The sequence below is a fragment of the Aulonocara stuartgranti genome (genome assembly GCF_965226115.1).
Source record: "Aulonocara stuartgranti genome assembly, chromosome: 1".
Lineage (NCBI taxonomy): Eukaryota > Metazoa > Chordata > Actinopteri > Cichliformes > Cichlidae > Aulonocara > Aulonocara stuartgranti.
In genome coordinates this window covers 27,928,392-27,941,638 of record NC_138939.1, presented here as the reverse complement: position 1 = coordinate 27,941,638, position 13,247 = coordinate 27,928,392, and the positions used below count along the sequence as shown (strand labels likewise).

The window sequence follows — 13,247 nt, the reverse complement described above, 5'->3', positions numbered from 1 at the left end:
GGTTCATCCTAAGGTGGGCATGAATATCTACCCAGATTTCCTGCTTTCATGGCGGTCCATTGTGTAGTTTGTTACTCTGGCTGACAGTGTTCAGGTGTTCAGTAAGGCTGCAAACAGTCTGGGAACCTATCTGCTGACCTCAAGGACATTCATGTGTATTCATGTGACATTAATTAAAAAATAAATTGTTCATAAAATTAGTAAAATAGTAAAAAATGTTCACCACACCATTTTTTTTGTTTAACTTAATATACATTTGCTGACCACTTTGTTGGGTACACCTGTTCAACTTCTCATTATTACAAATACTGTATCTAATTGGCCAGTCGCATGGTAGCAGCTCAAAGCCTTTAGACATCCAGACATGACCAGGTCGGCCTGGTGAAGTTCACCCTGAGCCTCAGAATGAAGAAGAAAGTAACTTTGAAAGTAGCACTCTTGTACAGCCATCTCTCGGGTTTACAGAGGATGGTGTTAAAAAAAGAGCTGAAAAGTGCTGAAATCATGAGCGACAGTTCTCTTGGCAAAAATGCCTCAGCAGCTGAAGACCACACCAGGCGCAACAACTACCAGCTGAGAACAGAAACGGAGGCTACAGTTCACACAGGGTCACTAAAACTTGACGACAGGAAATTAGAAAAATGTTGCTTGTTCCGATGAGTCTCGATTTCTGCAGCAAAATTCTCATGGAGTCCGAATTTAACAAACGCCTCCTATCAGTGGGTCAAGGTAGTGGTGTAAATCCCTCAGTACCAGATGAATATTGTGTACCCATCTTCTGATGGCTACTTCTAGCAAGATAATGTGCCATATCAATAAGCGCAAATCATCTCAAACTGTTTTTTTGAACAAAATGAGTTTACTGTGCCCGAATGGCCTCCACAGTCACCAGATTTTGCTCCAACAGAGCACCGTTGGGATGTTGTGGAACATCATGGATGTGCAGCCGGCAAATCTGTGTGATGGTGTCAACTCAATATGCAGCAAAATATCTGAGGAATGTTTCCAGTACCTTGTTGAATCGGTTCCATGAAGAATGAAGTCAGTTTTGAAGGTCCAACCTGGTAACGTGTCTGTTACGGTGTTTCCACAGCTGTCTGAACTTTACTAAACTCTGAACCAAAAACAATTCTAAAAATGAGGAGTCTCCATATCGGAGTCTCTCATTTAAATAATGTCATTGTTGGTTGTTATTCAGTTGTAGCAGTTTTCTCTTTTTTGAATCACTCAAATGTCTTTGGATTCTGCACTGTTGGCTGCACGAAAGACGTCTTTTCAAAACGTCTCAGATTTGACTTTTTTTTCCTTTTACATTTCATATAATAAACAAAGTGATTCATCAAAAAAGTCCGAGTAATTTGCAGTGAAAATCATAGCTGCATTCCTACAGCAGTTAATTTCCAATTGACTGAATTAATTGGTCAATTATCCCATCATTTTAACACTAAATTGGTGCTTAAACTGCGTATTGATTAATTTCCCCCTTGTAAACCAGCTGATCTCTGAAGGTGAAAACAAATTAGACTCTAAATGGGAGTCCAGTTTCCAAGGGTCTGATTGTTTTTTTTTTCTTGTTTTTTGTTTTTTTTAAATCAACCAAGTAAAACTGGTACATCCCTCAGTCCATCATTCACACAGTTATTTACACAAGAAAAATAAAAGTCAGTAGGATTAAGTTACCAAGGCAACCTGTCCTCTGATCCACTACTGCAGTTATTTTCTCTGAGCTCGGAGGACGTTTTAAGGTGTTTTCCATCAGTCCTCAAACCAGCTTTTATCTTTATGTGCTTTATTTGTTCTAATCTCAGAAATTGATACATCATTGACTGATTGAATCCCACCTCATCTGCTTTGCTTATGCGTGGATTACAGCTATATTTAGTGGTATGTAAATCGTGCGGTGGCGGAGCTTCTGTGCTCGACGGGACTCAGCTCTGGCACTGTAGGTTCATTCCACCTCCTCTGTGCTTCTCGTCCAGGAAAAATGCCTAAAGACTTATAAAATGTCAGGCAGCGTGTTTGTAAGCTTTTCTTTTTTTTTTTTTTTAAGTTTCCTACACAGAACCCACAGCACTAATATGCAGCTAAGTAGGTATTAGGGAAACTTCCCATCTTCTCTCTGTGGAGCCCTTTCCAAAAATGTATCCCCCTACAGAAAAGACACTAACTCAGCAGTGTAATTAAACTAAATTTTACCAATTGTCAGTTCTATTGTACAATATTGAACAGGAATCACAAAAGTGCACAAGAGGCATCGGTTCAAAAGGAAGGATCATACATCGTGTTATCCAGATTCAGGTGAGTTACAAACAGGAGGGCAAAACAGAAAGAGAAAAAAGCGAGAAAAAAAAATCCCTTCATTCGATATCTCAACTTTAAGACAAGATTGAAACTGATGAAAAATAAAAACTTAGTACCGGTATTACAGAGTAAATATGTCACTACAACATGTGCCTTTGATTTCAAATGGAGCAAGTTTCAAGATGGACTTCCTAGAAGCAGCTGTGGCACCATCCTGAAAACCTCCTGACTTCTTTAATATGTTATCGTACACCTGTGGAGACATTAGGTTAAGGTTGATTTACTTCTTACGTTCTAGAAATGGTCGTTGTAGAGAGGCACCAAAAATAAATAAATGCATAAAACATCCCTCTCCCCTTGCAAAAAAACAAAACAAAACAAAATTTTGACAAGTTTTTAGTGAAAAGCCCCATGCCATCTAAAGTGAAGTACACTTTCACATCATCCACCCATCGAGCAGCACCGAGTCCCCTCACCCAAAAATAACCACCACCATAACAAAAACCGAGTGTGTAGGAAGCACATCGAGAGCCTTGGAGACATCTTTGTTCTGCAAATGAGCAATACTACTGCGCGCACACACAAAGTCCTTTAAACACTACACTCATGGCTATACGGGGTTCCCAAAATTATTCTGGCTGTTCTGGAAGGAAAGCTCCTGGGAAAAGTTTTTTCCTTCTTTAATCTAATCAAAAAAGTGTTTACATAAAAGAGAGTTGATAAAGTCAGCTGAGGGCTCTTATTTTTAATTTATTTATTTTTAAACATGGCTTTCATCATTTACGTTTCTCATCTCATTAACATCCTCGGGGTGTGCATGCTTGTCTCCTTTTTCATCTCAGTTTATTAGCAAGAATTTTAATGCATCTTCAGGTTTCCTCAACAAGAAAAAAGAAAAGTTGTTATTATGGTGATGGTCATCGATTGGCCAGTTCTCCTCACCAGGTAGGTTTAAGCTCACCTGGAGGCACTTTGTGTCACGGCCATTTGTCACATATGTGCATATAATCTAATAAGTACAAACTGTCTTCCAACACACCTGAGATAGAAGAGAGGCAACAGCGAGGACAGCCTGTACAAAGATTTCATCTTTAATTCTCGAGCGGGACACAAAGATTAACACCAATTATTACTTGAGTGATGCTGAGCAGCATTGTCTCTGTTGTTCATTTTAGCCCTTTAAGTCCCCTCCTCTACTCTAAGCTCAGACTTCCTTGTGCAGAAGTGCTGCCTTCAGGAAAAAAAACAAAACAGAAGAAAGACAGATGGACAGAATCTAAGAACCCACCACCGGCTTTTTAAACCTGTTTTTCCCCCACAGAAACGGTTAAGTAAGCTCAAAGTGTGACTCTTGATTTAGTTTTGCAATGCCAGCACACGAAATCGAGCCATTTGGTGGAGTGCACTGGCCTTCCTCCCTCCTTTTAGTCTGCCAGTCTCTCTCTCCCTCTCTCAAAAACATCTTTCTCACAAGGTAGTGTTTATTAGAAGCCAAAGCTGAATTGTGTCTGTGTGGACGTCACCTTGGGGGAATAGGTGCCACACAGTTTCTGCCCTGTAGTGAATCCTTCGTACCTGACCTCCGACCCTTTTAGCTCAGTGCTACTTTTCCTCAGTTATCAGCACCCAGCTTAGACAGCCCCTGCCTGAACTCTTGCAGCTCATCTAGCTTTCCATCTAGAACATCCATCAACTTCTTCAGCTCGATCTTCATGTTTCCTTGCTTTTGTCGGCTGTCGTCTATGTCCAGCTGAAGACCCTCTATTCTCCCCTCCAGCTCCTTGTTTCTTGTCTCTGCAGCCTGTGGAAAGATGTCGGGAAAACATTAACGTTAACATTTGATGTATCAGCACAGCTGGTTTGTTGTGTGTGTTTGAGCTGAAATGAGCAAGAGCTTTTTCACTTGCAGTAACAAACAAAAGCCTTCCCATGTTGCATGTGCAGCTACACAAAGAGAGAGATCCACTTGCTGTAGGTTGGGACGGGAAAACATTTATGTGAAAGAAACGTGTTTGCATATGTGAATGGGACATGAAAGTGAATCTTTCAGACTAACAGGCAACACGAGTGACATGTTAATAATGCTGAAGATAGCAATGAAGGGAGGGATTTAAAATAGGAGTGCTAAAAGGGTGTTGCGCCTGCATGACTATGTTCCAGCTGACTCCTGAAACCTGATCTCCATGAGGGCTGTCATCTTTAAATAGAGGGCAGCCGTAACCACAAACACAGGGGTAGAATAGGTAGACTTTTTTTTTTTTTTTTTTTTAAAGCATCAACTCTGCACCAGCAAAGATAATTTTTTACAGCATTTCTGTCTAAATTGAGTCAAATTCAGCTTTAGGCTCCATAGTTGGACAAAAGGTATTGGAGAAACCCCATCGTCTATGCCTCTTCTCAGTTTGGATAACTGGTTAGATAAACTCCGGCTTGAGCCATTTTTGCTGTCTTTCACCCAGCTGGCTGCTGCAGAGACAAACCATGCCGTCGAGCGTTGTAAAGCACAAGAACTTCAGGCATGCCACTGTTGGTTTTATTCATCACTCCATGCCCAGATTGAAATGGCAGCACATGCACTGACAGCTTGGACGATAAAAATCCCGATCTGAGTCAGTCAGCACAGGGCGACATGAGCGTCAGTATCAATGCAGCTCATGTCAGACTTGGCACTAACAGGACACACGGTGATCCAAAGAGCCTGGCTCTTCTAGTTCTACAGAAAGTCTGATATTATTCAGCGAGGAGTCAGCTTTGAAGAACAGGTGCCCTTTGTTACAAAGAAGACGTGAGGCTTCTCACAGGCACAACCCACACACCTACAGAAATGTTATAAGAGCTGATCATTAAAGCTTTGAGCAGAGCTCTCAAACTACTTCAGCTGTTTTTATAGCAAAAACAGATCAAATCTGCACCAGCAGGAAACTAATAAGCTGTGACAGAGACATATCTCTGTTCCACTGAAGAGGGAGAAAAAAAAAGAAAAAAAAGAACCCTTTTCAAAGAGGCAATAATCCTCTCTGCGTTGTACTGGGGACGGACCTTTATTATTAGATACAGTAACGACGACAATGTGCGTTAGTGAGACACGTGATAGGAATGTTGTGTCACCAGCCCTCAGGCAGAATGATGAATAGCAACTCTTATTGTCTACCTTCATCTGAAAGCGCTGCTTACGCCTCAGAGCCCGAGTGTTAGCTCGCTGTGATAGCCATTGTGTCCTCACGTGTGTGTTAGGTCTAGACAACTCTCAGCCTGGTCTCTGTACTCTGCAGTAAATCACACCTGAGGGGGGGTAAAAACTAGGGCTTGTGCCGGGTGCTTTTGAACGTACCTGCAGTTTCGAAGTGATGCTCTCACACTCCGACATGAGCTGAGGGATTATCTCTGCCTGCTTCCTCAAGTTCTCCAGCTCCTGGGAATAATGTTAATAATAAAAAAATGTAAAATCCAGCGATTCCGATGTCAGTCAGGGTCTTAGGAACAATCTAAGTTATTTAGCTGAAGGACCTTTGAAATTTAAAATAAATCATTCTTAATTGCTTTTTTGTATAAAAGTATGTAGATAGACTGACAAGAACAGCACCCAGATAAAACGGGACATTTAAGCCAGTAATTAACTGCTTGCCAAGAAAAGAAGAAAAAAAAAGTGTGATGCCCAGCATAAACCCTGGAACATAATTACAGTCATGATTTTATGTCAGTGTTAATTAAGGTGCACCATCCTTTGTAAATAAGCCAACCAGGAAAAATGAAAAAAGGTCAAAGTGGTACAAAGAAGGCAAAAAGGACATCAAGATCAAGAGATAGCCTTGTGATCATGCCTCCGTCTCCTTCTCAGGTAAACATCTCAGTTACTGCTCTGAAAACCTCCTCCCTGCTTTAAGCAAAACACTATGCGGCTTCATGGCATCTGTTACCGCTTCGAGCACATTTTCGCCAAGTAATAATTGCTTGAGTCTTTGTAGTTACCTGCAGCGGCTTTGTTCTGTTAGTTCACTGCTGGCCAGCATAGGGGTCACAGCAGTCAACTCTTAATAATTCATAGGCACACTTTTAAGTTTGAGGCGATGAGGATGTGGATTTCTAGACAGGGAGGGGGTGAGTCACTGTGCAGGTGAGCCTCTGTGGGCCGCCTGCGGCAGCAATGTTGTGCACACAAGGAGACTTTCTCTGCAGACCCCATGGTCGGTGTTCACAGCGTTATGGAGGATACACAAGAAAGGCAAAGCCGAGCTCCCAAAGGATGCCATTCTTTGCTCATCATCTTTCAAATTCAGCTCCAGCTCTTTGAACTACTTCCCTTCCTCTTGTTGTGTAAAATATATACCGCCTTCGAAGGAATGATTTATACGTTCTATTAATACTCTGGCCGCCATGTGGTAAACTAGAATATCCCAGACACTCTTTACCTCAGGCGATCTGAATGGGACACAGTAAAGCTGTTATTGCCACTGAATTGAAAGAGAGGGCATTGCACTATATGAGACAGATGCACAGATGACCCCAAACCAGAAGTATATAAAAATGCATACATATCCTACTTATGGTTTTCACACATTACTGATTGCGTCTCCCTTTCTTGGCATCGACAGGGAGATGCAGTCGCTGATGAAAAGGGCAGCAAGACTCTTAGATTGGCAGAAGTCAGTTCTAATTTGTCTGCGGTCAGAAAACGGCATCTAACCAGCAATAAGCAAAGGTTAAAATGCCGCGTGGTCGCACAGAGTTCATCCTCATTAGAAAGAACAGCGCCATTAGGCCGTGCTGAGCTGACAGTCGGCTAGTTTGGATTATGGATGATTAATGTAGGAGACACAAGGTGGTTTCTTTCAGGTTTGACTAGAGTGGATTAATTTTTAATTTTTTTAACAGTACAAAAAAACCCAAAACAGTTTGATCAATCAAATTGAGACAACGGGGCAATATAAAGAGCTGTCTGGGATTAAAATTGGAAAAAAATAAAAAATTAAAAAAAAATAAATCCACACAAAACCCAAAGCAGAATCTAACATTTCCTATTGAGGCCTAATCACTTCCTCGGGGAAATAAAAAGGCACTAGAACTAGTTTGTAAAACAAACTCTCCATTGCAGCTCTGCAGACCGACCATTGTGATGCACGTCTCACCTGCTCCTTGTCCTGTAGCTCAGCCTCCAGCTCCTTTACCCTCACGGTCAGCTGGGCGTTTTTCTGTCTCTCTTGATTGGCTTCATTGCACTGGGCTTCTAGTTCAGCAATCTAAAATACAGAGGGGGGGGGGGGGGGGGGGGGGGGGGGGGGAGTTAAAAGAAAAATTAGGCATTTTTCTTAAGCTAATCAGATTTTTTTTTAACATATTCCTCCTTGTTAAGCGGAAGCCTGGATTTGTTGTAGAGTATAATGGCAATTTCAAAACTGATACCAACAATTAAAAAAGGAAGGGTTAGAGAATAACACTGGTACCACACCAGCCCAGCTGCAGAAACAGCCCACGTTGATTATGAAACTAAAATGATTCTATTTTTAGCAGACTGAGACTGCAGGCAACACAGAAGCTAATGAAATGTACAGTACCTACAGTGTTTTGCTCTGTACAGATTTTGACCAAACCCGTGGCAGAGAACTCTGTGTGTGCAGTTTGTGATAGAGTTTTCTTCTTTTAAAGCAGCGGAAACGGTTTATCAAACATGTCACTTTTTCCTCAATCAATGGGCTAGTCTACATTGTTCAACTTCCCCGTAGGAGTGCATGAGTGTATTACCTTGTTCCTGAGCGTGTCACTCTCCTCCTTGCAGGCACTAAGCTGTTTCTTCCAGCTCTCTACATTAGCTGAAGACTCCTGCAGTGCATCCACCAGCCTGGCATTATTTTCTCTTAAAGTCTGAAGCTCTGTTTCCCACTTCTTGGCGTTGGTGTTGCTGTCAGACAGGAGCGACAGAAAGAGATCCAGCAGGAGAGTTATTAATGGAAGTAAAATTTTATTTCAACCACTCCGTTTTGAAAAGCTTGTGAGTGCCAACACGGAACATATTTCTACAAACTCCTTCCAGACACATCTACTTAATTAGTATTGCTGCACATTACGCTGTTGAGAGATGTTTAGACCACAATAAAAAAAAGAAACAAAAATTTAAGCTAGAAGTAGATAAAATTCCCCCCAAATCCAACAAACTGGCACCAGCATGTGATTTGTTATCTTTCATATCACAGTGAGTGTATTCCTATCTTATCGATAAGGATGGGGAGATATGTGATGTATATTTAGTATGCATCACTGTCCCCACTTCCTTATGCATGGCTGGGTTGAAGTGTTTTGCTCTATCATCAAATGTGGACAGACTGGCATCGCAGCATTCTGCAGTCCTCTGCTGTTTCACTGCTGTGACACTCTCCAACAAAAACAAAATCCAACAGTTCTGTGAATGCATGGGAAAATGCACACAGAGAGACAATTTTACATCCAGAAGCTAGAGATATTTAGATGCCCTTATATGAAGTGAAGCGCTTCCTTCAGCAACTGTTTCATATCAGTGTTGTATTAAATTCTCAATTATGACTTTTTGATTTTGTAGGTTTGTTTATTAGGATAATTCCTGAAAAGAGCTCTGCAATCAAAATTTGGACTTTATTAGTTTACCAAAGGAATTTTAATAAGTGAACTGGTCAAGATAACCTCAGATTCTTTAGATATACAAAGGGAGCACTGTAGAGTGACATTTATGCAGTGTGGTTGTTGTTCTCAGCTGGTGCTTTGAGAAAAAAAAAAAACATTAAAAAGAAACAAAACAAGTCAGAAAATAATAATCCATGCATTTACTTTAGTTTTTTATAATTATTTTATAGTTTCATCTTAACGATTTAGCACAAGTACAAACATTTGTTACAAAGCAAACATACAGTGGGGCAAAAAAGTATTTAGTCAGCCACCGATTGTGCAAGTTCCCCCACCTAAAATGATGACAGAGGTCAGTAATTTGCACCAGAGGTACACTTCAACTGTGAGAGACAGAATGTGAAAAAAAAATCCATGAATCCACATGGTAGGATTTGTAAAGAATTTATTCGTAAATCAGGGTGGAAAATAAGTATTTGGTCAATAACAAAAATACAACTCAATACTTTGTAACATAACCTTTGTTGGCAATAACAGAGGTCAAACGTTTACTATAGGTCTTTACCAGGTTTGCACACACAGTAGCTGGTATTTTGGCCCATTCCTCCATGCAGATCTTCTCGAGAGCAGTGATGTTTTGGGGCTGTCGCCGAGCAACACGGACTTTCAACTCCCGCCACAGATTTTCTATGGGGTTGAGGTCTGGAGACTGGCTAGGCCACTCCAGGACTTTCAAATGCTTCTTACGGAGCCACTCCTTTGTTGCCCGGGCGGTGTGTTTTGGATCATTGTCATGTTGGAAGACCCAGCCTCGTTTCATCTTCAAAGTTCTCACTGATGGAAGGAGGTTTTGGCTCAAAATCTCACGATACATGGCCCCATTCATTCTGTCCTTAACACGGATCAGTCGTCCTGTCCCCTTGGCAGAAAAACAGCCCCATAGCATGATGTTTCCATCCCCATGCTTCACAGTAGGTATGGTGTTCTTGTGATGCAACTCAGTATTCTTCTTCCTCCAAACACGACGAGTTGAGTTTATACCAAAAAGTTCTACTTTGGTTTCATCTGACCACATGACATTCTCCCAATCCTCTGCTGTATCATCCATGTGCTCTCTGGCAAACTTCAGACGGGCCTGGACATGCACTGGCTTCAGCAGCGGAACACGTCTGGCACTGCGGGATTTGATTCCCTGCCGTTGAAGTGTGTTACTGATGGTGACCTTTGTTACTTTGGTCCCAGCTCTCTGCAGGTCATTCACCAGGTCCCCCCGTGTGGTTCTGGGATCTTTGCTCACCGTTCTCATGATCATTTTGACCCCACGGGATGAGATCTTGCGTGGAGCCCCAGATCGAGGGAGATTATCAGTGGTCTTGTATGTCTTCCATTTTCTGATGATTGCTCCCACAGTTGATTTTTTCACACCAAGCTGCTTGCCTATTGTAGATTCACTCTTCCCAGTCTGGTGCAGGTCTACAATACTTTTCCTGGTGTCCTTCGAAAGCTCTTTGGTCTCGGCCATGGCGGAGTTTGGAGTCTGACTGTTTGAGGCTGTGGACAGGTGTCTTTTATACAGATGATGAGTTCAAACAGGTGCCATTCATACAGGTAACGAGTGGGGGACAGAAAAGCTTCTTACAGAAGACGTTACAGGTCTGTGAGAGCCAGAGATTTTCCTTGTTTGAGGTGACCAAATACTTATTTTCCACCCTAATTTACGAATAAATTCTTTACAAATCCTACCATGTGAATTCATGGATTTTTTTTTCACATTCTGTCTCTCACAGTTGAAGTGTACCTCTGGTGCAAATTACTGACCTCTGTCATCATTTTAAGTGGGGGAACTTGCACAATCGGTGGCTGACTAAATACTTTTTTTGCCCCACTGTATATGCCAAGAACGGCACCGCTATAGTTCAGCTGGTTAGGCAGGTTAAGCAGGAAAGGCTGCAGTGGCCTTTGTGTAATTAGTACCAACTTGCAGTGACTTTTTCAACTTTGTCAGTTTCTTTCTAGGGAAATTAATGAGAACTACAAGATCTGTAAAAATGAATTGTTATCCACACCACTCATGCAAATGTTAATGTAGTTCTTACTTTTTTTAGGGGTCTGTTGCTGCCAGTAAAAATTTGCAATCCCCTCCAGTCCACCCGCACATCTGGATCAAATAAATCCAATATGATATGGGATTTCATTTTATTATTATTTTTTCCCCCAATTTCCTCACTGTGGTTTTAATTGACTCTGATGGCCCGGGGCCCAGGGTCATTTTAATCTCATCTGGAATCACATCTGGCATTTCATGCAATTACCAATTTGTACACTCTACATCTGGATTATAAAGCCCAAATAACCAAACGGTGGACTGGAGGAGCATCACTCTTTGGATTATATGCTTTCTGAGCCCTTTTGGAGTCATTACTGCTTTAAGTAACAGCAATAAAATAAAGAGAGAGAACATACGAGCACAGTTTAATATGCATGAGTGTGATCAAGAGCTGATATGATCTGGATTGGGTTTACACACTTGCATGCTTGTAATATAGTAGTTTATATGTATAATATAATAAATATTGAGCAAGCTGTTCGATTGGACGAGTGTCATGCCATAATTATGCAGTACCTGTCTCACTGAAGTGTGTCCAATCTACTTATTTTACATTCAAACAGCCAGATTTCAAACACCTGTGTGGTTTCTGTTTGATGCCACAGGAAAAGTTTATACAGCACTTGCATCAGCAGCAGCAGCTGCAGGCCAAGCAGTGTGTGAATTTTTATTACTTTTTATTTATTTGGTTGTGATGAAACAGTTGCAGAGAAGTAAAATCAGTTATAAAGTATGTGTTTTAGTTGGTTTGCATCATCACACAGTATGAAAGTTCTTGTTTGAACCAGCTGTTTCCAATTCGATTTTTCTATTTTTATTCTTTTTTTAAAAACTGAAAAAAGAAAATTGTTGGAAAATGTGTTTTCATTTGGTGAATACAAATTTAAATATAAGCACTTTGATGCAGCCCGGGATGTGAATCTTGAGACTGATATTTAGTAGATTTGAAACAGGATTTAATCACATATGATTTCACATTAAGTTGATGAAATAAAAATCTTACCTCTGCTCTACTGCACTCTTGAGACGTTCATTCTCACTCTGTAGGAGAGCAGCCTCCGGACCGACGTGAGAGATTTTCTCATCATCTGTCCCATTAATGCTGGATGCCTGGTTGGTTGAGGGTGTATCACGACCAGATTCCGACTGAGAAATTGAGGGAAACTTTTGTTTCAAAGCAGGTTTTAAGGAGGCCTGTGGTTAACATGCAGCCACCTAAAAGGGTCTCATGGGTTAAAAGACAGAACTCTATCTCAGAAATCCTGCTCTCTGAAAAAGGGCCCTAGGCTTCTTTTGGCAAAACACCCTGAAGACGTCAGCTATGACAGCCAAGGGTTGAGGGTAAATGCTTGCCAGTATCTATCATGTCATATGGGCCAGAAGCTTTGTGTGCTTCAGGGCTGATCCTTAGCACCTGGAGCCAGAGCGAGTAGAAAGCAGGCATGTTAGTTGTGGGTGACTGTGGCATGAACCACTAACTATCATTATCATTTATGTAGATCTGAGCAAATTTACTGTCGCTGTTTATAGCTTCCTTATCCTCTAAGTTACTATTGTGCCTGCAAGGTAGTAAGGACGATCTTTGACCTCTTATTCATGACGGCTCACACTACTCCACGATTCCGTTGTAATATTTAAACACGAGATCCATTAATATTTGAACATATTTACATACATAATTATGCCAGAAGCCATTTCTAAACACAGAAAGTGTATCATTTGGTGTTTGTGAAATCATTTCTCATTTTCTCTGTGGCCCTGTAAGCTTTCTGGAAGCCAACACACTGACTGTAGATGAAACAGGTGGAAAGCCAAGGAGATGAAATGAATCAGACTTTCATACGGCACAGAGATATTATTTACCTGGGAGTGATTACTCAATGTCTCCACCTTCTCTTGAGATTTGTCCCTTGCTAGCTTAGCCTGTTCTTTTACCTCCTGGAACTTCTCAGCAAACTGAAAGTACAAGAAGATATGTCAGGAAGCTGTGGTTATTAGTGGCAAGGCGAGGTTCATTTTTAAACATTATCTAAGGATGGTGAGGATCCGCAGTACCCTTAAATATATATCTGATCGTTCCAGTTCTCTACCAATTTTAACTGATAACAAAGCTGCACTTTTCCACACTTTGATTTTACCACAGATTCTACTACTATTACTACTACTATTAATAATAATAATAATAATAATGATAATAATACATCAACAACTACAATAACATTAATAATAAAGAAAAGCTAACCATTTA

The 13,247-nt window shown here is 41.0% G+C and overlaps 1 protein-coding gene across 2 annotated transcripts in view; it reads right to left on the bottom strand.

The window, feature by feature from the left end:
• Nucleotides 1-2,175: 2,175 nt before the first annotated feature.
• Nucleotides 2,176-13,247, bottom strand: part of homer2 (homer scaffold protein 2) — a 35,080-nt gene continuing 24,008 nt past the window's right edge. For both annotated transcript variants that reach the window (XM_082529574.1, XM_082529573.1), the window contains exons 4-9: nucleotides 12,863-12,955; nucleotides 12,003-12,145; nucleotides 8,041-8,197; nucleotides 7,428-7,538; nucleotides 5,633-5,713; nucleotides 2,176-4,102 (exon numbers count right to left, since the gene is read on the bottom strand). In XM_082529574.1, the coding sequence (XP_082385700.1) occupies nucleotides 3,914-4,102; nucleotides 5,633-5,713; nucleotides 7,428-7,538; nucleotides 8,041-8,197; nucleotides 12,003-12,145; nucleotides 12,863-12,955 (774 nt within the window). In that variant the 3' untranslated portion in view covers nucleotides 2,176-3,913. The remainder of the gene's footprint in view (nucleotides 4,103-5,632; nucleotides 5,714-7,427; nucleotides 7,539-8,040; nucleotides 8,198-12,002; nucleotides 12,146-12,862; nucleotides 12,956-13,247) is intronic.